The sequence below is a fragment of the Theropithecus gelada genome, chromosome 14 (genome assembly GCF_003255815.1).
Source record: "Theropithecus gelada isolate Dixy chromosome 14, Tgel_1.0, whole genome shotgun sequence".
In the NCBI taxonomy this organism is placed as follows: Eukaryota; Metazoa; Chordata; class Mammalia; order Primates; family Cercopithecidae; genus Theropithecus; species Theropithecus gelada.
The window spans coordinates 38,857,246-38,882,197 of NC_037682.1; the positions used below are offsets into that span (position 1 = coordinate 38,857,246).

A 24,952-nucleotide genomic window follows, 5' to 3' on the forward strand; every position below is an offset into this window, starting at 1 on the left:
AAGAAATTTGAATTTTATTGAAAGTACAAATGGGAAGCTGTTTCAGAGTCTTAAGCAAGGTGGTTTTATGATGTGGCTGATATTTTCCAAAGATTACTCTGGTTTCTTTATTAAAAAAAGAAAAAAATAAAAAAGAGTAGAATGTTTTTCATTTGGTGTATCATAGATCCTTAAAGGTCCTGAAAAAGTGCAGCAAAAGGCTGAAGAAGTTTCGATGAAACTTTGACCTCTCTCTAAAGCCAACAGTCATTTGGAATTTTACTCCTTCTGCCATTACAATATTGTTGGAATTAGAAAGCATGCTTCTAGTTATACCTACAGGTGTAAGCAGGAATAAGCAATGAGATAAATAGACTACTGGGAAAAGGAGGGTTTGCCATTAACTGATGGCTATGTTACATGTTTGGTGGTCTGGAATTCTGCTTTATCCACCCTTTCAATTTCCTGCCTCCGAGAATATAGCTCAATTCAGAATGGCCTATAGCAAAGTAGGCCCTATAGCTATAGTCCGTTAACACATCATGCCTTTTCCTATCTTTATATTTATCCCAGTTAATTATAAATTTACATTTTTGTCTGCCCCATTAGACTGGGCGTACACTGAAGATAGAAACTGTGTCATAAATTCCTTTATATACACAACCCATGTGATGTAGAAACACAATAAATACTAGTTGAATGAAAACATAAATAAATAAATAGGTATGGTAGGTAGGTAGATGGAGAGAAAGTAATGCAACAAATCTCTTTACAAATTCTCATTCAATTTAGTTTAATAAGATTGAACTAAAATAGATAGCTTAATTAAATATATGTTAATTGAAGCAATTATAATTATAATTTATTTATTATAGCAATCTATTACTCAAACATGCTAATGAACCGTAATCCTATTATTATTAACATTGTTATTTTAACTGGTTCACTATTACAGTAATTGTTTTTAAAGTGTTAGAAACTAGACTACCAGTCCATGGGTCTACAATTACTTATTCACTACGGAATGTCTCTAAATCATCAAATTGATGACGAATTAATAACATTCACTTAGTGTTGTTTATAAGTTAAGTGTGTATTTTAATACAATGATAAGTTGTCGGACATATTTGGTAAACAATGGAAATGGTCCCAGGTGTTTTTGTTCTATAAACAAGCCCCACATCATAAAAGGTATAAAGGCAGGCAGTATGAAAAAAGAGAACTCACTGGTGAATCCGCGCACGGCTGAAGGGGCCAGTATAGCAGTCTGACTCCTCTAAGTCTGGAAAAGCTGACTTATCAAGAACCATTGGGTTTTGGGCCATCCAGTTTTTGATTCTTCTAAAGTAAGTTTGCATCCTGGAATGAAGTCAACATTTAGAACTAGATTAAGTTGTACTCCAAAGCTGTGACTACCTTCCACTACAATTCTCTTAAGTACCAAAAAACTTCTCCAAAAAGAGATACACAAACCTACATACACCACACATACATGTGCATTGCTTCTGCTCCCACACAAAAGAAGAAAACAGCAAAGCAAACCAAATCTCAAATCTTGCAGTTGTTTAAACTCTTTCATGACAACTATGTTATCCTCATGAAAATATAAAATAATTGTGGAAAAGATTTCAGAAACAGGATACATAAAGATGGTGGTAGGAAAGAGGTTTTCTGTTTTTGTTTTTTTCTTTGAGACAGCGTCTTGCTGTGACACCAAGCTGGAGTCCAGTGGTGCAATCTTGGCTCACTGCAACCTCCACCTCCAGGGTTCAAGTGATTCTCCTGCCTCAGCCTCCCGAGTAGCTGGGTCTGCAGGTGCACGCCACCAAGTACAGCAAATTTTTGTACTTTTTTTTTTTTTTTTTTTGGTAGAGATGAGGCTTCACCATGTTGGTCAGGATGGTCTCGATCTCCAGACCTCGAGATCCACCAGTGTTGGCCTCCCAAAGTGCTGGGATTACAGGCATGAGCCGCTGCGCCCGGCCAGAAAGAGTGATTTTTGTTTGTTTGTTTGTTTGTTTGTTTGTTTTAAAAAAGCAGCAAAACATATTTATTACAATGGTGTGTGTATACATGTATGTAGGTAGATAGATAGATAGATAGATAGATAGATAGATAGATAGATAGATAGACAGACAGACATTACTCTGGTTTTTTAAAGCAAATAGCATTGCAGCTCCAGAAAAGTGGAAACTGAAAATAAATAAATGACTGTGACACATTCAGTGGCACCGGAAGTCGTGTGGTAGACAGCAAAATTTTAAAGTCAAGCAAAACTGAGTTATTATTTATTGGACTATACTAGCCACGTAAACTTGTACAAGTTATTCAACTTCTTACCTTGGTTTCCTCACTCATAAAATAAAAGTAATGCTGACCTTACTGGAGAGCTGCAAATTGGTGTTTTATTCTAGACTTGGTAATTAACAATAAGGAACACTGAGGCAAAGAGCCGTTGCAGGACTTTTAAGATTCTCACGGGCATAAGAATAACTTGATTATCTTGTTAAAATGCAGATACTAATTCAATAGGCCTGGGATGGGGACTGAGATTCCACATTTCTACATAGCTGCTAAAAGACACTCATGTTGCTAACCACTGACTACACTTTGAGTAATGGGTTTAGCATAGACACCTGGCATATATCATTTGGACACTGGGAAATCTGACATCAGGATACTTTGGCTCCAGCTTTAGATTACATTCATAACCTAGTTCTATTATGGTATATATACTGATTGAAATCAGATTCATTTTACAAAGAAAATAGAAACAGAAGAAAACTACTGACTCCAGAGATTGACTCTGAAAGTCTAAATTCAGATTTACTATAATAATAGCTGTGTTTAATAACACATTTGCAATATTTACACACTATGAGTTTCTATCTGGGGAAATTTTTGGCTTCTTCTGCAATAGTAAGCCCAAGTAGCAGGACTTATTTTTTTTCCTAGAGGAGTGTTAAATATAACACACCTCAATATTTCTTTGGCCAACTATGCTTGAACTTCAGAAAAAAAATTAGTATAGCAATGGGCAGGCAGCAAATATTGTATCTCTGGAATTATTTCACTCAAATCTATTATGGTAAAATTACCATGTGTAATCTGAAGTAATAATCAAATCCTAAGGTAAAGTTTAGTATGTGAAAGTCTAGATTTTTCCTTTGCCAAGGAAGGCTATCATTTACTTATCAAATCATTTTTGGTTTTGGAAAAACCAAAACTTTTTTTTCTAGCCTAAAATAACAAATACATAGTATTTGAGGTGCTTCTTCTCATTGCAAAGACAGCCTTTAAAATGATAAAATATCACCTCATTGGAGAGGCTGATGTATAGACATATAGAAAATATTGAATAGATTGCACAGAAATTACTCAAGCTTTTTAAACTTAGCATATTTGAAAAAAAGCAGTGGGGTAGGAGTTGGAACATGAGTGTTCTAGTGCTGAATTTGCTGGTCACTGAAATTGGGCTAAACATTTCTAATCTTTGAGCTTCAGGTTCCTCGTTTCTAAAGGGAGGGAGTAATTCCATCTGTTTTCCTTCATTAGGAGGCTAGGAGGATCAAATAAAAGGAGGCATTCTAATTACACTTAGAAAATGCTGACAGGCTACAGTAGCCAAACCTCTAGTAGCACTGACATTATAAACAAAGTAGGTATAAATGTGAATTTTAAATAGCTTTAAAAGAAATGGAATAAAGGGGTTTTCCGGCCATCATTTGTGATGTTAACAGAAAACAACAATATTATCTCTTTAGGTTTTCACATACACTTCCTGTGAAGGAAGGGGTAAATGGAGTCTAATAGTGAAATACAGCTGGCCTAAATCTGAATACCAGGATGCAAGGATCTAGCTTATTAATTCCTTTGAGCCTCACTCAGTTTTGCTTCTCTTAATTGAAAAGAAGTATCTTGAGAATTAAATGACTATTGTCTGACACCACAGTGCACAGAACATAGTAAGCTCTCAATAAATGTTTATAATAATAATGATGTATGATTTATACTACTAAAAGTACCATCACCATGCCACCAATGTAATCTAATACGTTATCTACACTCTACTAAACCTTTATTGTGTTGGACATCTTGCAAACTCAAGATATCATGGCATAATGTAAAAATACAGCTTTAGGTTTATTTGCTACAATCCGGGAAAAGCTAAGAGAATTCTATGAAAACTGAAAATAAGTCTGGATTAAAGGGTCAAAGGGACTTGACCGAAGCACATACTCTGCCAAACCAGCTGTGAAAGCAGGGCATGGGGTGTGGGTGGGGATGGTAAGGGAGTCTTTTTTTGTTTTCGAACCTGCAAAACTGGTTACTCTCTGTTCTGCTTCCCTTCCAGAGTCATTTTTAAGATGCTTTAATAATTGAATGTGAAAATGCATTGTAAATAAAAAATAAATTGCAGTGATAATAAAACCAACAATTTCCTCTCAACCTGCCGGAGAAGTGATGATCTTCAAAAGCTGGGTAATTGCCTGTACATTATTTATCCCCAAATATGTACCGGTCAAAACTAAGCATGTGAGAAAAATACCTTTCTCACTTCAAGAAAAGAAAAGCACAAGTGAAACTAAATGGCCATGTTTGATTTCAATTTTCCACTTTTCAAACTGTCTACAGATTGAGTTTACAAATTTTGTAATTTTTTTCAGTTTAATGTTATATAATTTTATAGACTCCTTTTCTATTTATTCCCTACCCCTCTCATGTGAATTCACAAAGACATAGAAAAAAGAGAATTACTTATTATAAGTAAAATGAAAAGGGGTGGGCTGTAGCAAGGTTCAAGATATTTTAATAATCACTTGGAATAATTTGATAACTGAATTTTCGTTTTATGAACTTACACAGAAAATAAGAAACATAAAAGATAAAACAAGTAATGAGATATAATAGTGTTCATTTTTCTAGTTTACTTTTAAATTTGATGAAAACAGAGAAAAGAACTTTTTTACATTATTAAAAATGTTTCTTTAGGATTTAGTATATGCATTTGTCATGATAGCTTTATATAAACAGACATTTGTTCCAATTTTAATGTACAGAATATGTACTTCCCCAAGTCTCCAAAGGAAAGATTCTTGTTTAACAGAAAACCCACTAATTATGTAGTAGCAGTCTCCCTAATTCTATAGAAGCAAACTGAAGCAAACCTAGAGATTTTATCAGCCATCCAACAATTAAGCAGACGTATGCAGAGCAAAGACAAGAAAAACTTGCAGTTGTAAACTTGCAAATTATAATATTCCAATGACTAATTTTATTAGCAAAAATGACTGGGAATTTGCTACACAGACCAGGACCAAATACCCACATGGGAAATGAGAGCTCATTCTAAATGAGAATATGTTAACCTGACAGAAAAATGTGACTTGGTTGAGGAGCATCATTAATTTAAAGAGGAAAAGCTATTTCCGTGCTAATTTCTTTAATATTCATCTTAACTTCAAGTTTTTTTCTCCATAATTTACTTTTCTTGTCACTCAATACTGCCACGCCCAAAATTAATGCTTAAAAGAGACCAACATTTTCCCATTCTGATTTATAAAGTTTGAAATTACATTCCATTTTCTTTGGTAAAGAAATTAGATTTACTGAATCATTTCCTAAAATGGTCTGTTATTCACACTCTACAGTTATTCTAGCTTTTGTGTTATTCTGATTTGTAACATACATCCTGCAACATTATTTAATGGAGCATACTCTACCACATTCACATGCTTTATCTTTGTTAACTGATTTTTTGGCGAGGTGCAGAAAACTGCCAAGGGTAAGAAGATTTTTATTTGAGCATTCATTAAATGGAAGCTGATTTCTTCCAGTTAAATAGTGACAAGACGATTCAGGTGGAAGAGTGTTCCTTCTGTTTCAGGGTCGTGGTTTGATTAACTCCTTTTCCATAGTTATTCTTACCACAATAGGTAATGTTTTGAGGTAAAGCTCTTCAAAAGTGCATTTTCAATACTAGGATAAGAGAGGTACCTTCTGGGGTTAGAATAAGAGTGGGTCTGCAATTCAAAAGATGCTATATGGCCTTGGCAAAGCACCTCACCTCTCTGAACACTAGTCTTTACCACTTCTTTCAAATGAGAGAACTGGACTGAATGATACAGAAGGTCTTTGTTGGGTTTACTGTTCTGTTACTGTGGGTCATCATTTAACCATCGATCCTGGTCTTGTAACTATTTTTAAAATTAAGATATTATAACATGCAAACTTGCAATTAAAGGCCTCCTTCCATAACATTAGAACATGGGACAATTCCAAGAATGGTAGTGATAAATTGTAACAAAAAGATTATCGGATTTTAAATGTTATTCAATTTGGCATAAGTCATTTTGGAAATCTCTTCAACAAATCAATAGAATTTTTCTTCCTACAATTTACAACTGCTGATATGGGGAATCAAATATCTTCTTATGCTTTTTCCAAATGACAAAAGTGGTTATAAAGAAATGATTCATCACCCACCAACCTGCCCATTGATTTGCTCCTCCCGTCAGTGTAATAGCATTTTTTCCTGAAAAAATAATATAAAACAGATGAGGAAAGTTATAGGAAAATAAAGTGATATGAGTGAGTGACAACATTTAATCATATTGAGCATTTCTATACCCCAAGTTCCATATGCTTAAGAAACTCAAGATGTTTGAAATAACCCAGCATACTATGAGGAACATCAACTTTACATTGTTTTAATTTCAGAATCTAAGATACTAATAACAAAGACACTCTAATAAACCAACACCACTTTTGCAAAAAATACAATTATTTTTAATTCTATTTATTGAAAGTCTGTCTTCTGCCACTCAATTTGTACTAACTGAATTATTTTCTTACATTTTATATAAGGCCATCCATCCATCCATCCCTCCTTCCATTTTTCCATCCATCCATCTACACATCCATTTAGTACATATGTAATAAATACTTCTGATTTGCTAAGGAGTGTAAGTTATAGCCACTAAAACTTTAGAGAAAAAAGAGGTAGGGTCAGTTTGTGCCCTCAAGAAGCTTTCTTGATAGTTGAGGTGAGAAGTCATCAGTTCAAATAAAATGTGAAAATGCAAGAAAACAGAGAGGCTATGGAAATACCCAAGAAAGGGAGCTCAATTAGTTTTTAAAAGTGAAGGATGAAGGACACAGGGAAGTTGTCCCAGAGGATATGTCACCTGTATTGAATCTCGAAGCATGAATGGGAATAGTCTTTTGGGTAAAGAGGTTATACATGACATTCTAGACAAAGGGAACAGTAGCATATAAGGTAGTTATTGGGACAAAACCAAGTATTATAAGATTTAGATAACTGCAGCCAATTTGGTAATAGCTAGAATATATACTAGAACTTGAGCATTGTGATAAAAGAGTGGAGGACGGTAGACAAGGCACAGATGATAATGGGCCTTAACAGCTAATGATAAGTTTTTGGATGAAAAGCAATGGGGAAGATATTGAGTGTTTTAAGTAGAGCTATAGCATTTCTTAGAGAAACTAAAAATTAAGATGACATAATTAATTCATCTCCTAATTTTCTCTACATGCTCATGTTGGAGCTCAGGAATCTGAGATTCTCGCTCTTCTAATATACCTCTTTATCCCCATCACTAAAATTCATTTCATAGGATCAGTGAACTGCTCTATGATGTGGTACCTAGAAAGCAGGGTTAATAGGACAACTGATATTTAGCCCTAAGTACGTTATTAGCTGCTTAGAAAACTTAAAAACTTTTGGAGATATCACATTTCATTGCAATCCCTTTCACTGCAAACTTTTGGAGATACCATATTTCACTGCAATCATATTGCCAGAAAATAATTTTAAAGTTGTCCCTGCCATATTCCAACACTAACTTCAAATATGGAACATTGAAGCTTGTTATATCTATCCTAAACTGACACTTTAAATACTTCTCCATTTTTTTCAAACATACACAAAACTTATGTGCGTACTTCACTCAATTCTTACTGGACTGTAAACTCATCTTTTCTTCAGAACCACCCCTATATAGATTGTCTTGCACTATTTTCCCAGATGTAACACAGCTCTTTACTTATGGCCAATGAATAAATGAATGAGCCTTTGTTTAATTCACAGTTGCATTTATCTCTTTCAGTGCCAGAGAGTATTTTTCATTTAATAAACACTTACTAAATACAGTATTTTAAAAAAAAAAAAAAAAAAACTACAAATGTGGAAATTGGTATAAAATAATTTCCAGCATCAAACAAATCCAGGGACATCATTAAAAGGAGATAAAATTTACAATTGTAATTATCAGGAGTGGATATGGTTAGGAATATTATAAAATAATATGGAGAGGGTTGCTTGGCATTTGAACTCAACACTGCTCTCTATCTTTATTGATGGTAGTCTCTTAAACAATTAAAAAACTGAGAAAATGCTTTAGGAGAAATAAAGAAAATGGAGAAAGTCATACAAGATGAATATAAATACTTTTTAGACCACTTATATGGTAAGAACAAATAAAAATGAAAAATAATAGACTTAATTCTCCCAGTTGAAAATGGAAGAGATTTCTCCCTCTCTCTTCTGAAAGCATTAACTTAAGAAAACTTGCCATTATAAGTACCTTCTCCTGTCTTTTGAAATGTATTCTTTAGAAAATGAGATGGGCCCTTTGTCAGGATTTAGGGGCCATCTTTTTAAAATAAAAACATGAGGCCCGGTGCGGTGGCTCAAGCCTGTAATCCCAGTACTTTGGGAGGCCGAGAGGGGCAGATTAGGAGGTCAGGAGATCGAGACCATCCTGGCTAACACGGTGAAACCCCGTCTCTACTAAAAGAAAAAAATACAAAAAACTAGCCGGGCGAGTTGGCGGGTGCCTGTAGTCCCAGCTGCTCAGGAGGCTGAGGCAGGAGAATGGCGTGAACCCGGGAGGCGGAGCTTGCAGTGAGCTGAGATCCGGCCACTGCACTCCAGCCTGGGCGACAGAGCGAGACTCCGTCTCAAAAAAAAAAATAAATAAAATAAAATAAAATAAATAAATAAATAAATAAATAAAAATAAAATGCAAACATGAAGGGAGATAGCAGTTCCCTGGCCCAGTTTCTGTGACAGATAGCAGTTTAACTTTGGTGGATGCCTTGCACCAGGTAGCAGAAGTACCTCCTGTCAAAAACATATGAGGTTTTATTTCTCTTCGTACGAAGCTAATTAACAGCCCAATTACCAGGTGAATCTATGAATGAACTATGAGTGATGAACGGTGCTGTCAAGTCCTCTTACTTAAGGAATTGTGTTTCCACCCAAATCTCATCTCGAAGTGTAATCCGCAGGTGTTGAGGTGGGGAGGTAATTGGATCATGGGAGAGGTTCCCCCCATGCTGTTCTCACGATAGTGAGTGAGTTCTCAGGAGATCTGAGGGTTTTATGTGTTTGGAAGTTTCTCCTTCATTTCTTCTCTCTACTGCTACCTTGTGGTGCTTGCTTCCCCTTCCACCATGATTGTTAGGCTTCCCCAGGCCTTTCCAGTCATGCAGAATTGTGAGTAAATTAAACCGTTTCCATTTATAAAGTACCCAGTCTCCTGGATGTTCTTTATGGCAGTATGAAAACGGACTAATAAAGGACTAGTTATTGTTTATTTTGAGAACATGCTTGCAATAGGTTGTATTTGTTTGGCTATGTTAAAAAAATGAGATTTCCCTCTGCCTTTACAAATTTTAGTGAATTGACTATGATATGCATCACATTCTGGTTTAGTGTTTATTCCATAACGAAATGGTTTTCTTCCTTTTCTATCGTTGTGGAGAGGTTTTCTGGGTGGGGGCAAATTTTGTTTTTATAGTCTCAATATACCACATATCTTTGATCCAGGAAGCAAACAATAAACTGTAATTCTCCTTAATTCTTCTGTGTAAATGAATGTGCAGGGCCAAATCCTTTTCTACCTATAATCTTCCATCCTGTAATTTAGTAACTGCATACTGTTCATGTATAGAGCTTTATTTTTCCCTTAATTTTTCATTTGAAAAGTTCTGCTATTTTATACCTTGTGGCAAGGCTGCAGTCATCTATCTACCTATTACAACAACCACTTCAAATTATAAGTAAATGATTGTCTCAACCACTGTTTCCAGCCAGAGTTCAACACAGTCAATGGCTACATGTGGAGATGCCTGTGGGGCTAAGTGAGGAGGACAGTTAATTGGATGAAATCCTGACCCCCATGCTCCTATCTATTTTATATTGGGCTCCCTTTAGATTTTATATTGCATATTATTTTTGCATAAAAAGTGATCTAAGTTTAACCCCAGTTATGATAAAAATGATTGCTCTTAATGTTTTAAAAGTATAGCCCCCAAATTTGCTTTGTTTAAAATATCTGCAGAAGAATGAGCTTGACAAAAAATGTGAGGTTGGCCCTATCTGGGTACTCCATCTGAAAAGCCACAGGATGACTGAATTATCTTAAAATGTGCTGAACTCTCTTAATGTGTGAGAGGTAAGCATGAATAGGAATCAGCTTTGGATCACAAGAAAAACGCTAAAATGATCTGACATTTCTGGAATGCAGCGCTAAGTCCTTCCTGATATGACAAAAACTAGAAAATGTAGACTATTATAAACCTTTGAAATTGTCCTGGTTAGATTTGAAACATCAGGTCCAACATGTAGGTCATATTTACTTTGAAAGAAAAGTCAATAAAGAAGTGGCTAGAAAAATGTAGGCAAATAAATGTTTTACATATATATCCAAGCAGAAAATTTAGATAAAATGCTCAAGATTCATGTTTATAACAGAAGGAGGAAGAAAAAAACTTGCAGAACGGTTATAGCTAACAAATCTAGCAACTTTTCTTTGTTGAATCTGACAGGTAGGTTTCAAAGATGAATAAATATGGAACTGCTCTGTATGGGCAAAATTTTGAATGCATAAATTTTTAAAAAATATTATCCTAAAAAGAGACGTGTATGTTTCCTATTTAGGTTATTATTTTGTATAATTTAATTTTAAGTCAGTGTTTTCTCTTGAACATGCTAACAGTTGTCAATTGGAGACTAGATTGGCCATCACGAAAATACTTTGCCACTTAGTTTCTGCTTCAATAGCATTTCCTTATTATGAATTGGCTGCTATCTCAAATTTCCAGTGTACATTGTAAATAAATGACAAGTTAGTTCCTAAGGAGTTAATGTTACATCCATTATTGAAACTGATTTTGAAGGATTTCCGAAAGAACTCTGTGTTCCAGCAGTTCTCAGACTGTTTTCTCAAGAACACCAGTATCACATGGAAATTAGGAAAAGGTTATACAATTTATAACTGTCTCTTGAAATTTATAAAATATATAAAAGCTATTAAAATATTTAAATCTCCAAGACAAGAGTTCCTTACCATGGGCATCACAAACATTTGGAATGCTTGCTAAAAATTTATATACCCAATCCTATTCCAAAGCTAATATGCCAGAATCTCTGGGAGCAGGTTCCAGAAATCTTCATTTTTATCATTTCTCAGGTCATTTTAATGTGCTCTAAAGACTGAGAGCCACTTCTCTAAAAATGTTTTCAGTAAATACTCTTATTTATTAACTCAGAAATTCAGAAACAAATTTGGTCACAGTATATTCTTCCTTTAAGATCCTGTTGAACTAGTATTACTTGGACACACTTTGGAAAATGTTGCATATTTTAAAATATTTTTATTGGTAAATCATGAGAATTTCCATGGTATTTTCTAAAAGTTTCCACAATCACAATGCAATAATCATATTTTTTTGAAAAACATTATAAAGAAGAAACTTCAGGCAAAACACCAATTAATAGGGATAGTAACTGCATATGTTCCATGTTTTTTTCCCCCCTTTTTCATTTTTTCCTTGGATATAGTAGAACACTTCTTCTACATGCATTCCTACCAGGCAATTTAAAAATGAACATCATTTTTTTAAAAATATGGTCTGAGTCAAGAAAGCATCCTCTTCAAAATCTCCCTTGGGACAGAGGAACACTGGTGGCACATAGCCTGAAGACCTAAGCTCTACTTCATACAAAGGAAGGTCACTCAGAATCCAGCAAGAGAATGTTTTTAATGTACTTCTTAGGAAGAGAAACAAAGAAATTAATTGTGATAACGATTTTTTAAATCTAAGGTAAGGGAATAACAATTATTCCATCACTAAGAGTTCCTTGAAGTTTATTTGAAAAGGCAGAAATAAGGGAAAAGAAAAGAGGCCAAACATGCTGTGACTTCCATTGTTTTTTAAATTAGTATAATCCAACTGAGATGGTGGAAAGAGCAATATGAGAAGTACTACACCATAGAATGTGTTCCCATTCTCTCTATAAGACTTTTCCTGGATAGAGTACTGCAGAATGAACATGTGTTAAAGAAAGAAAAGCCTTTTTTGAAATTATGAAAATCAAATACTAAGGGTAAGGCAAACATTTGTTACCAATTGCAATAGACAAAGCAGTTGTATTCCCCAAAACTTCACATGTTAAAATTCCAATACTTAATGGTTCTTGGAGGTGGGGCCTTTGGGAAGTACTTAGGTCATGAGGGTGGAATCCTCATGAATTGCAGGAGAGGCCAGAGAGCTAGCTATCCCTCCTTCTACCATGTGAGGATACACCCCAAAAGAGGGCCCTTACCAGAGCCCAACCATGCTGCCACTTTGATCTCAGACTTCCAGTGTCCAGAACTGTGACAAGTAAATGTTTGTTACTTAAGACATCCAGTCTGTGGTAATTTGTTCTACTATCCCGAGCTAATCAAGACACTGAGGTTGTATTTATATTTCACTATTCTATTGAATGAAATTATAATTACATCTTAATAATAGGTGGTTGTGCCAGAGCTAAGTTAAATAATGCCAACAATGGACAGAAAAAATGGAACCAATGTTCTGGAATCATGGCAAACATCTGTTTCATATGAAGTCTAGAGGAGGCAGGTGGAAGACATGCTGCCTCTTTGAACATATTTTATACCATGTTCACTCAACCTGAACTGAACTTTATACTGATGTGTACTGAAATGACATGCTTATGATAGTTGCTAAGGGCTTTCTCCTCTTTAATCTACAAGGAAACTAGTTTGTACATAAATTCAGTTATGATGCTTAGAAACAATGATGAAATCATAGAATAGGGGCATGATGAAAGATCCTGAAATTAGGATTAATTTATTAGATTTTTTTCTGTAGCAATTTTATCCTGATATTAGAAAACAGGTCATTATCTTGTGTCATTCTTTTGCATCCTGTGTTTACATTAATGCAGTCAAATTAGAACTTGTGGAAAATATATACTTTTGTAAGAATATAAAGAAAATAACTGAGAACCACAATTCCATTCATCAGAAGCAATCCTTTCAATCTCTTATTATATTTCATTCCAACTGCATTGCTATAAATTTTACATGTATATCACCTTGTATGAATAATTGCATATGCTGTGTATTTTATCTAAAATTTTTTAGTTAATATTTCCCCCAAATCACTAAGAAATCTTTGTACCCATTCATTTTATAAACTAATTATATTTCATTGCAAAGTTGTATTCTAATTTGCTTATATCCACTAATGATAACATATGAAATATTTTATTTTTCACAATTATAAATTATACTTCAGTGAATATTTTTATATGTGTTTCAACTATAATCATAAGATACAAAGTGGAGGCTATGAAAAGTTGTAAGGCTCACAGAAAATGTTTTCAAATTGAATTTCAGAATATTTTTATTAAGTTTGACTCCCACTGTGAAAAAACAAAGGTGATTATTAACCATATCTATGCTAAATTTGAAGATTGCTACTTGTAAAATTATTTGAGAGTTTAAAATTTATTTCGCTGTTTTTATGCTGCATGGTTTTGTATAACATGAATATGCACAGACCACAGAATAAATTTGAGCGAAGAGCAAGTATTCTGCCATTATCGGCATGTTATTATTATACATTATCATCTGTAATAAGTCCAAGTCAAGTATTTTAAAAGACTTTTTAGAAGGTTATATAGCATGAAGATAGAAAAATTCCAGAACTCAAGAAATGTTGTTTACCACAAATGCAAATTTACCTAGCTGTACCCTCAAAATTAGTTCAACATAATGACCAGAATTGAAACTAGCCTCTACTAACTTCAAACTCTCTAACCATAACACAAATAATATCTCACAGGTGCTTACTGGCGTCTTTCAGAGGTACTTCATAAAAATACACAAACCTCAGGATTTTTTAAAGGAGTCTTACTCATTATTTTTATAAGGTGCTGAGGAATTGGAAATAATATTATTTCCTTTATTTATCTTTTTTAAAATTTTATTTTTTTTGCCAAGATCTTTGAGGAATTATTTGCATATATTCTAAATATCAACTCTACAGAGAATTTTTAAAGCCTTAGCCAAGCATGAATATAAGCTAATTAATTTAGGTGTTTAATTCTAATATTATCAAGAAGATTCCTCAGTAGTTTTCAACACTTAATTTCTGATTTATGGTCAATGACTATGGTTGCATCTTTGAAGCCCTAGGTGTTTTAAATGACTAAGAAGATGAGGCTCAATACCTCACATTTTATCTTGAATACTGTAGAGGTTTGTCATAATATTTGAGAATATCAGCACTCCTACCAGAGTTGGAGTCTTTCATGCTACCAGATCTGAGAAATTTCTCCATTTTTTTGGATTGTACTTAATTTTCACTTATATTCATTATCTAGAGGCTCTTACTTGGCAATTTGTTTGTGCTTAACCTTTTAAAACCGTAGCAACTGAGGAAGCATATTAAGCTCCACATCAGTGTACATGTTCATGTCTTCAATGTGAGTAAATACTTTCCATAGTAAGAGCTTTGTTGAATTTTACTGTGAGAAATGATGGAGGAAAGTGACACATTCTGCATAAAACACAAGATACTCAATATAGGGAAACGGATGCCTATTTAATCTTTACTTGCCTAAAGGAAGGACTGGAAAATCTTGAAAGAAGCAGTCCTCCTATTACCATTTATTTCTTGTTATTGAGGACAGAATTAAGAACCCATCCTGGTTGCACTGACCTGAGAAATGATTCTTGCTAATGACTATATGGAGGACGACAATTTATACGCAAAGAAAATGCTATGCACTTATACTTTCGGCCTTCCACAAAACTAAGAAGGGTTCTGCCCACCCATATTAAATAAGAAGTGAGACTGATCTTGCAAATTGTTGTAAGTTAAAATGGAAAATAACTGTTTTACTTTCCCACTAGGCAGGTCCACCTTGAAATGACATAGTGTCCAGGGAATCAGAAAGTTTACCAAATTAGACAAACAAATTAGGAAGAAAAGAAAATAACTGTCCAGAATAACTGAAATTTTGAAAGAAAAAGCATTTTCTCTGTAGAAGGGGTTGCATTTCTTGCTCTAAGGTGATGCAAAAGATAGACTCATTTTAATACATATTGAGATAAAATAAAGTAAAATTTGAAAGTACCTGAAGGGCATCCTGATATTCAGCCTCTCTGCATACTTGCACAGCGTGTCCCATGGAATGTGAATTTTAATAAACATGATATCATGGCTTGCAATAGCTGGCTGCAAATGATAGTAAGATAGGCAACATTATTTAGAATCAGAGCTGATGATATCATGCCACAGTTTGATTTGGGAATAAAGAACATTGTCCCCTTGACTATGCATGATCACTGTCACTGATTTAAAATAAATGTATATGGATAAAAAAATCTTAATGAAGAAAAACCTTGATAAAAATGTAATAATGACACTATGTACAAGAAATAACCATGTATATGCATTAGTGCATTTTCTTACATTGATGATTTTCAACATACAGAATCCCCAATCAGAACAATCAATCATGAACCAATTAAAAATGTGGAGTTATTTTTGATGGGCTTTTTATCATGACGCCATTCCAGTTCAGAGGGGGAAGAAAATACTGCCAGTTACCACCAGTCATTTATTAACTAATTCACTAATTTTTCTACTACATTTTATTGAGTAACTACTAGGTCCTCAAACTATGTGCTTGGTCCTGTGATAATACTGGAAAAAAATTGGGTATAAATCATACAAGTCTGTTAGCTCATAGAGTTGTCATATTTGCTTTCTTTCTTTCATCTTTTCATCCACTTTTACTTGTATTAACAAGTAAGAATTAAAGTATCTTTGACTAGACAAAAGGTTTTTAAGCAGAGTCAAGTATGCATAAGGATTATGTAAAGAGCTTTTACAAAATGGGGTACTGTGGTTTAATTCTTGGAAATTCCAGGATTGTTTGCTAATCTAATACCCTTTTGAATAAGAGAATCATCACGATTCTTAGATTTGGTTTAGTAGTATAAAATAACTAAATAAATAACTGACTCCCTAGGCATCATATATCACTCATGTTCATATTGGACCCTGTTTTGAAAGAAAGCCAACACAGTTATTCCCTGAAGATCCTACAGTATCTGAGGTTCATAGAGCATGGAACAAGTTTATGTCCATTCTAACATTGAATTACACAGAGCTTATCCTTCATGTGATTATAGGAGCAAAACATCTGAAATAAAAGAACTGTTTTTTGCTTCCCTTTAGATGCACCCACCAGGTTAGACACAGCTGAGCTCCATTTGATTAACACTGTTCATTGTATTTCCATTAGATGTAATTTATCAAGAAACATATGAATCTTAAAAGCTCAAGAATAGGGTAGAAATAACTCAATTTAATTTAAAATCATGTATGTTTTAAAATTAAACTATAAAGTTTTCATATGCATATATTACTATAGCCCCAAATTCTAAGCAGGGCTAGTTTCATGGATTTGCCAGACGATATTTTATTTTTGTATTACCAACATTTCTAAACAATATTTAGAGAATCAATGTCATTGGCCTAATATTCAAACCTAGAAGGCAACATGGCTACCCTTTCCATTGGGCAGGCACCTTCACAGTCCAGGATTTGCCAGTTTGTTCCATAGAGTATTAGAAGCAAAGAAGTGGGGGCTCATTCCATGATCAACTAAATTTTGGGTTTCTCATTAGAGGACTTCTAAGACACTTTAATATGCATGCATTTGCTAAAAAATATCCAAGCAGGAGATAAACTACGCTGAATTTCCAAACTTCTGGATCAAGGATTGTTTTTTCCCCATAGCTTACTGAGGTACTAGTATTTTGCAAATCACCATGGGAAAATAGCTTAAGATGCTTTCATGTCAGTGCAAATTCCAAAGGACTTTTCCTATTTACAATACATTTGTTTCAAATTAAAGACAAAGGATTATTAAAATGAAAACTGACAATGCCAGAAATAAACATAATATGTCTCAAATATCTATAGGTCTTTGAATTCAGACCAACCAAAGTTACACATATTATCTATGCTTGGAAAAATGTATATAATTTTTTTAAAGTGACTGTTGATTCATTCAAATAACCATTTGTTTAAAAACATATCACCCAGCTGGAAATCTGTCACTGAAAGAAAAGAGAAGATTGTGATTTTTTTTTCCAGTATCTTTTAGTGAATCTTCCAAATTTGGTGGAAATGTTTTTGTGCAGGAATGATAGGGATGAGAAAAACTTTTGAAAACATGAAGCGTAAGCATACATCTATTTGAATGACTCCTTCATCCAGGGCAAGTGACAGACGTGTCAAGTTTTATTATACATTTTCTTGCTTTATGCTTACAAAAGTTCTTAGGTAAGATGATGACAAAGATCCTTCATTTGAAATCATCGTGTTGGCTACCAGTGTTACACCAACTTGCCTCTCACCAAGCGTAGTTTGAATTTCCTCAATCTTTACTGCCTACTTGGAAGAGATCACATGGTATAAATGAAAAAGCATGGTATTTGGAATTACAAAGACTTAAGTACAAATTTTATCTCTACCATTTACTATCTCTATGGCCTTAGAAAAATTATTTAACCACTCTTATCTTCAGTTTTCTCATCTGGAAAATGAAGAAAATTATCTCTGCCTCACAGAGTGTGAATGTTATAAAAGTTTGGGCGCCTTATCAAGTGTCCATGCCTAATAAATTCTCCAGAAATATTTTTTCTCAGTTGACAGCATGTCTCTCAAATAAGAAACTACCCAAAATGATGATTGCTTTCAAAGCCTGAATCTTTCTGTCTACTCAATTCATCTTTGGTAGAGCCTCTTCCTTAGCTCTATAAACCTTCTGTATAGACCTTTCAGTTGCATAAGCGTAAAGCCAGCATTAACCTATGATTTGGGAAGAACTCTGAAGGACAGTGACCTGAATCAAGGTTTAACTTGATGAGTTAAATGTTTTACTCTGAACTGGGCATAAATTTTCTTAAAAACAAAACAAAACAAAACAAAACTATTTCTGTAGACTTTATAGTTTATTTAGAAGATCTGTCTTTTTCATCTTGATGTATTAAATTGTTCTATGCCTATACTTTATTTTTTGTTCCTAGGGAGACATGAGTTCTTATTCAGAGGTAATTCAAGGAGAGAGAAACTGAGACCCTGAAGATTACAGAAAACCTATCTAGTCCTCATTTTTCCCAGAAGCTGGAAGAGTGACCTTCATGAAAATAAATGAGTCTAGACTCAAACAAAAACAAATCTACATCCAGACTGAGATGTTTGACATGTAGGGGTATGTAAGACTGAGTAACCAAGACCTTGAGAACACACTGATCATTTGCATTCTTCCTAATGGTTCCATGCAGGGTTTGAAAGTAAAATTTCTATTGTGAAATAGATAGATCTTGGGACAAGAAATAATTTTTCAGGAGCTGGGCCTTATTCTGGTGTCAATGGAGGTCTCATTCGCCTTCAGAACATCGTGGTTCCTGAAGTCTGGGCATATTGGTTGCCATAGTACAGTAGTAGCATGAAAGAGTGACTAATATGTGATGAATGCTGGAAAAGATCTGGGAAGATTTAAGCTCAACTGCAGGAAAACTTGGGTCTCCTACTACTAGGTTGTTCCTGATTTTACTTTACCATACATATAGCCAGATTCTGATCCCTCTCTGCCTCCTTCACAGCTATCACTCTGGTTTATGTCATCATCATCTTTGGTTGGGACTCCTGCAGTACTTTCAAGCAGCACCCTTTGCTCAGGCTCTTGTCCCCAGTGGTCTTGACCCTTTGCACAAGGGTCAGGATGACCTATTTAAATGTAAGTCAGGTCATGCCATTTCTTAGAACCTAATTTCATCCACAGAGAAAGCCAAAGTTTCTTCAGTGACTTACAGAGCCTTTTATAATCTTACCCTTGATATCCCATAACCTCCTCTGCTAATACCTTTTGTCTCACTTATTCCACTTCCATCATTTGATCACTTGCTAGTTCTTGTCTGCCCTTGCTTTATCTTTCTTATTGCCTCTCTCTTTTTTTTTCTATAGCATTTTTACTTTCATTTGCTCTGTAGAAGTCAGGAGAGAAGATTCGTTGTTTTGCTTATGTATCCCTAGCACCTAGCTCTGTGTTGAACACACAATAGGCATGCACTAAGCATTTATAAAACGGATAAATAAGTTAACCTATTTTGAGAACACATTTTATGTAATTTATATCTAAGCTGGTGTGATGGAGACAAGAAAGCAAATAAGCCTGGACTGTTCTGGAAGAGGGTGCTATGTCAGGATTCAAATTAACATCATGAACAGCTTGCCTAGTACTGGTTATTAATTCATTACTCTCAACCTCTAGGATGTAAAATAATCTAATACACTTCAATAAGGGGATGCTTTAGAAGGATGTTTCTGCATTATAGTAACTACTATCAACGAGTAAAATGTCAAGCTAAGTGCACACACGTAACATTTCTCATTTTGTATGTCTTAAAATATATAGAGATCTTTATCAACCAACATGAATAACCGTCTTTCATAACTTATTTAACTTAATTTCTCTTTATCTATACCTCTACTTAAAAAACAAAGCAGAAGAAAAGAAATGTAGTTTCATTTTCTTGCAGCTACTGGGCAGGGGGCTGGTGCGGGGCTGATGCTGTCGGGGAGAAAGATTACCTTTTCCCCAGGAATCAAAAGCTGCCAATCTGGCACTATTCTGTTCAGCTCTAATGAAGGCAAGCTCCTCAGAGAACAAAACACCCACTGCCTTCACACTTCACATTATTATTTAATTATTCCACCCCAAATTCCCAAGAGGCAGGAGATTCACTCTTGAGAGAAGAGAAAACTTTAAAATTACGTTTTTACAAAGTCACGCTGCAAATTGTTAGCACAGAGTGGAAAGAACATAGGATATGATAGCTCATAGCTTTGAAGTCTAAGAGAAAGACACATTGCTGATATGAACTGCGTCTCTAATGCCCATGATCTCTGTGCATCCAGTCTTGCTCTTCAAATCTATGTTCTTTTCAGTAATCCAAACTTATCTTTTTTGAAAACAAATGTGATCATGATACTAACCTGCTTAAAATTATTCAATAACTTCCCATTTTTCTTAAGTTGACCAAAAGTCTTAAACTAACAAAAAAGAATGACTTAACTGCATTCATTCTTTCCAACCTCGTTTAGTACCCTGTTTTTTTCTGGTATTGAAAAATATCCATGTCCTTCCTCCCACCACCATCATGATCTTTAATTGATCTATGCTGTGGTGGGATCTGGCATCAATAGTTTATAAAATCACCACTTGACTCTAATATACAGCCAGTATTGAAAACCACATCTAGCCCTTTTATTCACCTACATCAGCTACTATTCATTTTTCAAATCTCAATTCAAAGTTTATTTTTAAAATTTCCGTCCTTCCCTTTCTTCTAGTCTCCCCTCACCCTCCAGACCATACCACTGCCATTGTTGCAAGCCATTTAGCACCATTTACTTTCCTTTTACGCCACTTATCACAGTTTCAAATGATAAAGGTTATCCTAGTAAAGAATTTTAAGCATTGTATTAGTAAGTGTAGATTGAAAGTCACCCTGGGTGAGATCATCTTTCTTGTGCAGTCTCTGAAGTACTCTTAGTTGTGCAAGCATTATTCAAGTGGAAAGAGTGTAACAAGTTTTTTTGTTTGTTTTCTTAATTTGCAGCACTTTCCTTTGCTTGAATAGGCAGAGTTTTTACAGAGGTTTGGGTAAAATTTCATAAGGCTTCTACGGCCTTTTCAGAGGGAAAATATAAAAATCCCCCAACTCAGCTTCAAAACTAATAATATCTATTCTGGAAAACTGGGGTAGCTTAAACCTTTTCACTTTTAGGAAGCTAAGTCAGAGGTACACAGTTGGGAGGACAGAGGAAGTCAAGACTGGTAACTTGTGTTCAACACAATGGCAGCAGTTTGCAGCAACGGCTGGTTCCAACAATATTCTATTGAGGTTGAATACACCTCCTGATCATGCTGTCCTGGCAATTTATTTAACAGTAGGAAACAAATCCTAAGAATGTGAATGTGGACTAAAAGGACTGTAATTGTGGGTGAGAACCCTCTCTGTTCAGGAATAACAGTAGACAAATGGACACTGTCCTGCTGAGAGTCAATCTAAACAAAGACACCATTTGGGAGTGATTTGAGAGTGAGAGCTCAAGAATAAATAGACTTCCTTTTAAAAGCAGAACAGGACCCTTTTTGGATGAGTAACATCCAGTATTATTCTTGGGAAAAGTCTGGAGGAACAAGGAAGAGGAAGATTCAGAACTGAGAATCTGAGCTTTCTGGCAAGAAAACTAGGTAGAAGCTGAGAGCAATACCTGTTAGGAATATACAGATTTCATGTCTGACTCCTATACTGACTATAAATTTAGTCAAGGCAGTGAGTTTGTTACTTTGTTACTTATCATATTTCTCAGCAGCTTGCTCAGTGCTAGCCAAAATAATGTGCTGAATGAATAAATAGTTGGAGATATGTGAGAAAACAAATACCAGTATCATAGTAAGATCTATGTATAAACTGCTCTGGCAGCAGATGAAGAGTGATTAATTCTATTTATATGGAGGAGAAGTCACAAGGATATCAAAAGAATAAAAGTCTATCACACAACACTGACTTAATGAGATTTTTTTTTTTCCAGTAAGTACTTCTTTATTTAATTAGCCACCAGTGATTGGGGGAGGCGGCGGAATATTCTGGGTTAAAACTTCCTGGAAGAGGAATAATAAAGAAACAACAAAAGGAGTCAACAGAAAACTGAAGTCAGAATTATACTTGCCAGGCTCCATAACTCTAGGTTGTGTATGAGTAATTCTTTCCTCATAAAGAGTCAAGTCATGGTGTGTTTGTTATTTCATACATATTAAAGGATTTTAATAAACATAAATGGATTAGTTTTTCTTTTCTTTTTTTTTTTTTTTTTTTTTTTGAGACAGAATCTCGCTCTGTCACCAGACTTCCAGACTGGAGTGCAGTGGCGCCATCTCAGCTCACTACAAGCTCTGCCTCCCGGGTTCAAGTGATTCTCCTGCCTCAGCCTCCCGAGTAGCTGGGACTACAGGCACACACCACCACATCCAGCTAATTTTTGTATTTTTAGTAGAGATGGGGTTTCACCATGTTGGTCAGGATGGGCTCGATCTTTTGACCTCATGATCCACCCTTCGTGGCTTCCCAAAGTGCTGGGATTACAGGCGCGAGCCATCGTGCCTGGCCTAAATGGATTAGCTTTTCTAGGGCTACCCCAAACTGCAATTTAGTACTTCCTGATGGGTGTTCCTCAGAAAATTAATTCCAGGAGATGTTCTGTGGGGGAAAAGGGATTCCAATATTATATCTAAGTGCCTGCTAACACTCTGATAAAGCTTGTTAGCAATTATCTAGATATTTCATCAAAAACAGGTTTTTTTTCTTTTGTTTCTTTTGTTTTTCTTGTTGCTCCTATTTTTTACAACTAGTTAAAACCTAGTGGTAGCGCCGGGAGCGGTGGCTCACGCCTGTTATCCAGTACTTTGGGAGGCCAAAGTGGGCGGATCACTTGAGGTCAGGAGCTCAAGACCAGCCTGGCAAACATGGTGAAACCTCGTCTGTACTAAAAATACAAAAATTAGGTGGCCATGGTGATTGGTTCCTGTAATCTCAGCTACTTCGGAAGCTGAGGCAGAATTGCTTGAGCCCGGGTGGCAGAGGTTGCGTTAAGCCAAGATCGCGCCACTGCTCTCCAGCCTGGGCAACAGAATCAGACTCAGTCTGAAAAAAAAAAAAAAAAAAGTAGTAATTCAGGTGTCTCTGTAATAGTTAATTAATTTTTTTTCTCAGTAGAGGAACAGCTGGATAAATCCCTAGTTGTAATAATATGTATCTAGTAAAAAGCTGAGTTGGTTCTAAATGTAATGGCAATTTAAGATTTCTGTAATATATTGCTAAATGACAGGAGTGAATAGCAGAATAATATAGATAGATACATACATACATACATACATATGTGTGTGTATATATGTATATATACATATATATCATGGCTGATTTTGTGTAAAATTTTATATATTTGTATATACTTAGAAAATATATTGAGGGGCACCTAGCAAGATAAAATCAAGTTGTTAACAAGACCACCAAATGAGAGAAGGGTATGATTTGAGAGATTGTAGATACTGACTTTGGCTTTTATTTTGTACATTTCTATACTTTCAATTTTCTACCTTAAGGTTTGTTCTTTCTGTAATGAGATTAATATGTGTTTTCTATAACCATACAAGGTATAACTAAAATAGTGAGAATTTTTTTTTAATTTTTCTCTGATACTAGGATTATAGAGGATATGCTTTTCCTTCTTTCTATTTTTTTTTTTTTCTTTTGAGACTGAGTCTCGCTCTGTCGCCCAGGCTGGAGTGCAGTGGCGCATCACTGCAAACTCCGCCTCCTGGGTTCACGCCATTCTCCTGCCTCAGCCTCCCGAGTAGCTGGGACTACAGGCGCCCGCCACCTCGCCCGACTAGTTTTTTGTAGTTTTTAGTAGAGACGGGGTTTCACCGTGTTAGCCAGGATGGTCTTGATCTCCTGACCTCGTGATCCGCCCATCTCGGCCTCCCAAAGTGCTGGGATTACAGGCTTGAGCCACCGTGCCCGGCCTCTTTCTATTTTTTTTCTAGTGAGTCTTGGTACTTTTACTGTTTCACTAGAAAAAATAAATTCTTCCAAGAACATTTTTTTAAAAACTCACAAAAGAAAAAGATTTGGGAAGAAAACCACTCACAGTTCCAGCACTAAAAAACAGACATTAATAGTTTGGCAAACCTTTTTCTTTCAAAATGTTATTTTCCTTTTCATAAAGTTTTCTACTTTACATGACTATAATCATTCCTTATTCAGTTTTTAAAATTGCAAAAATAGTCATGCGCCCTTTGAAAATACTTACATTGTACAGAATTATATAGATTAAAAAGTGAATACATATTTAATAGGGCTATGTACATGCATTTATTTAACATTTGACAGAAAAGAACTATGTATTTTATAAAGTCATGTGATACATATTTTCCTCTCTAAACCATAAGCGATTATATCTGTTCCAACACATTTTATCACATAACTAATAATAGTAAAGCACCTACCTCCTTCTCCAACATCAAGCCTTCTGCTCTGAGGTTCTTTTCAAATGTGTTTCTTTTGTCATATTGTATATTTGTCTTTCTATAAACCAAGATGTAATCAATTCTCTTTTTGCCATCTTTGAACAGAGGTCCACTGGATGCTATGTAATTCATGTCATTCTGCAAATAAAGCAATGATTGTTAATGGTGTGGGTTACACAAGCATGTATGTTATAGTTATTTCCATTTGAACACTAGCAATACAATATCGAAAAATGTACTTTTAATATTTCTACCATAAGATATGAAAATACAATTAAATAGAGTTTACAATCTACCATAGGAGCCACATTAGCAAGTGATGTTCCAGGATATAAAATTAGGTGGTCTGATATCTGAACATGGGTTCTTTGGTGCTAGCATAAAAATGCATATGTTTTATTCAATAAGACCCATGAAAATGATATCATGTAACAACAAATAATAAAACGATTATTTATTTACTAATTTATT

General features: G+C 34.9%; 1 protein-coding gene across 3 annotated transcripts in view; it reads right to left on the reverse strand.

Moving 5' to 3' along the window:
* ANO3 (anoctamin 3) overlaps positions 1-24,952 on the reverse strand; it is a 356,947-nt gene that overhangs the window by 136,040 nt on the left and 195,955 nt on the right. For all 3 annotated transcript variants that reach the window (XM_025356153.1, XM_025356152.1, XM_025356154.1), the window contains 4 exons: positions 24,461-24,619; positions 15,443-15,543; positions 6,470-6,514; positions 1,207-1,338 (listed from right to left, as the gene is read on the reverse strand). In XM_025356153.1, coding sequence (XP_025211938.1) covers positions 1,207-1,338; positions 6,470-6,514; positions 15,443-15,543; positions 24,461-24,619 — 437 coding nt within the window. The remainder of the gene's footprint in view (positions 1-1,206; positions 1,339-6,469; positions 6,515-15,442; positions 15,544-24,460; positions 24,620-24,952) is intronic.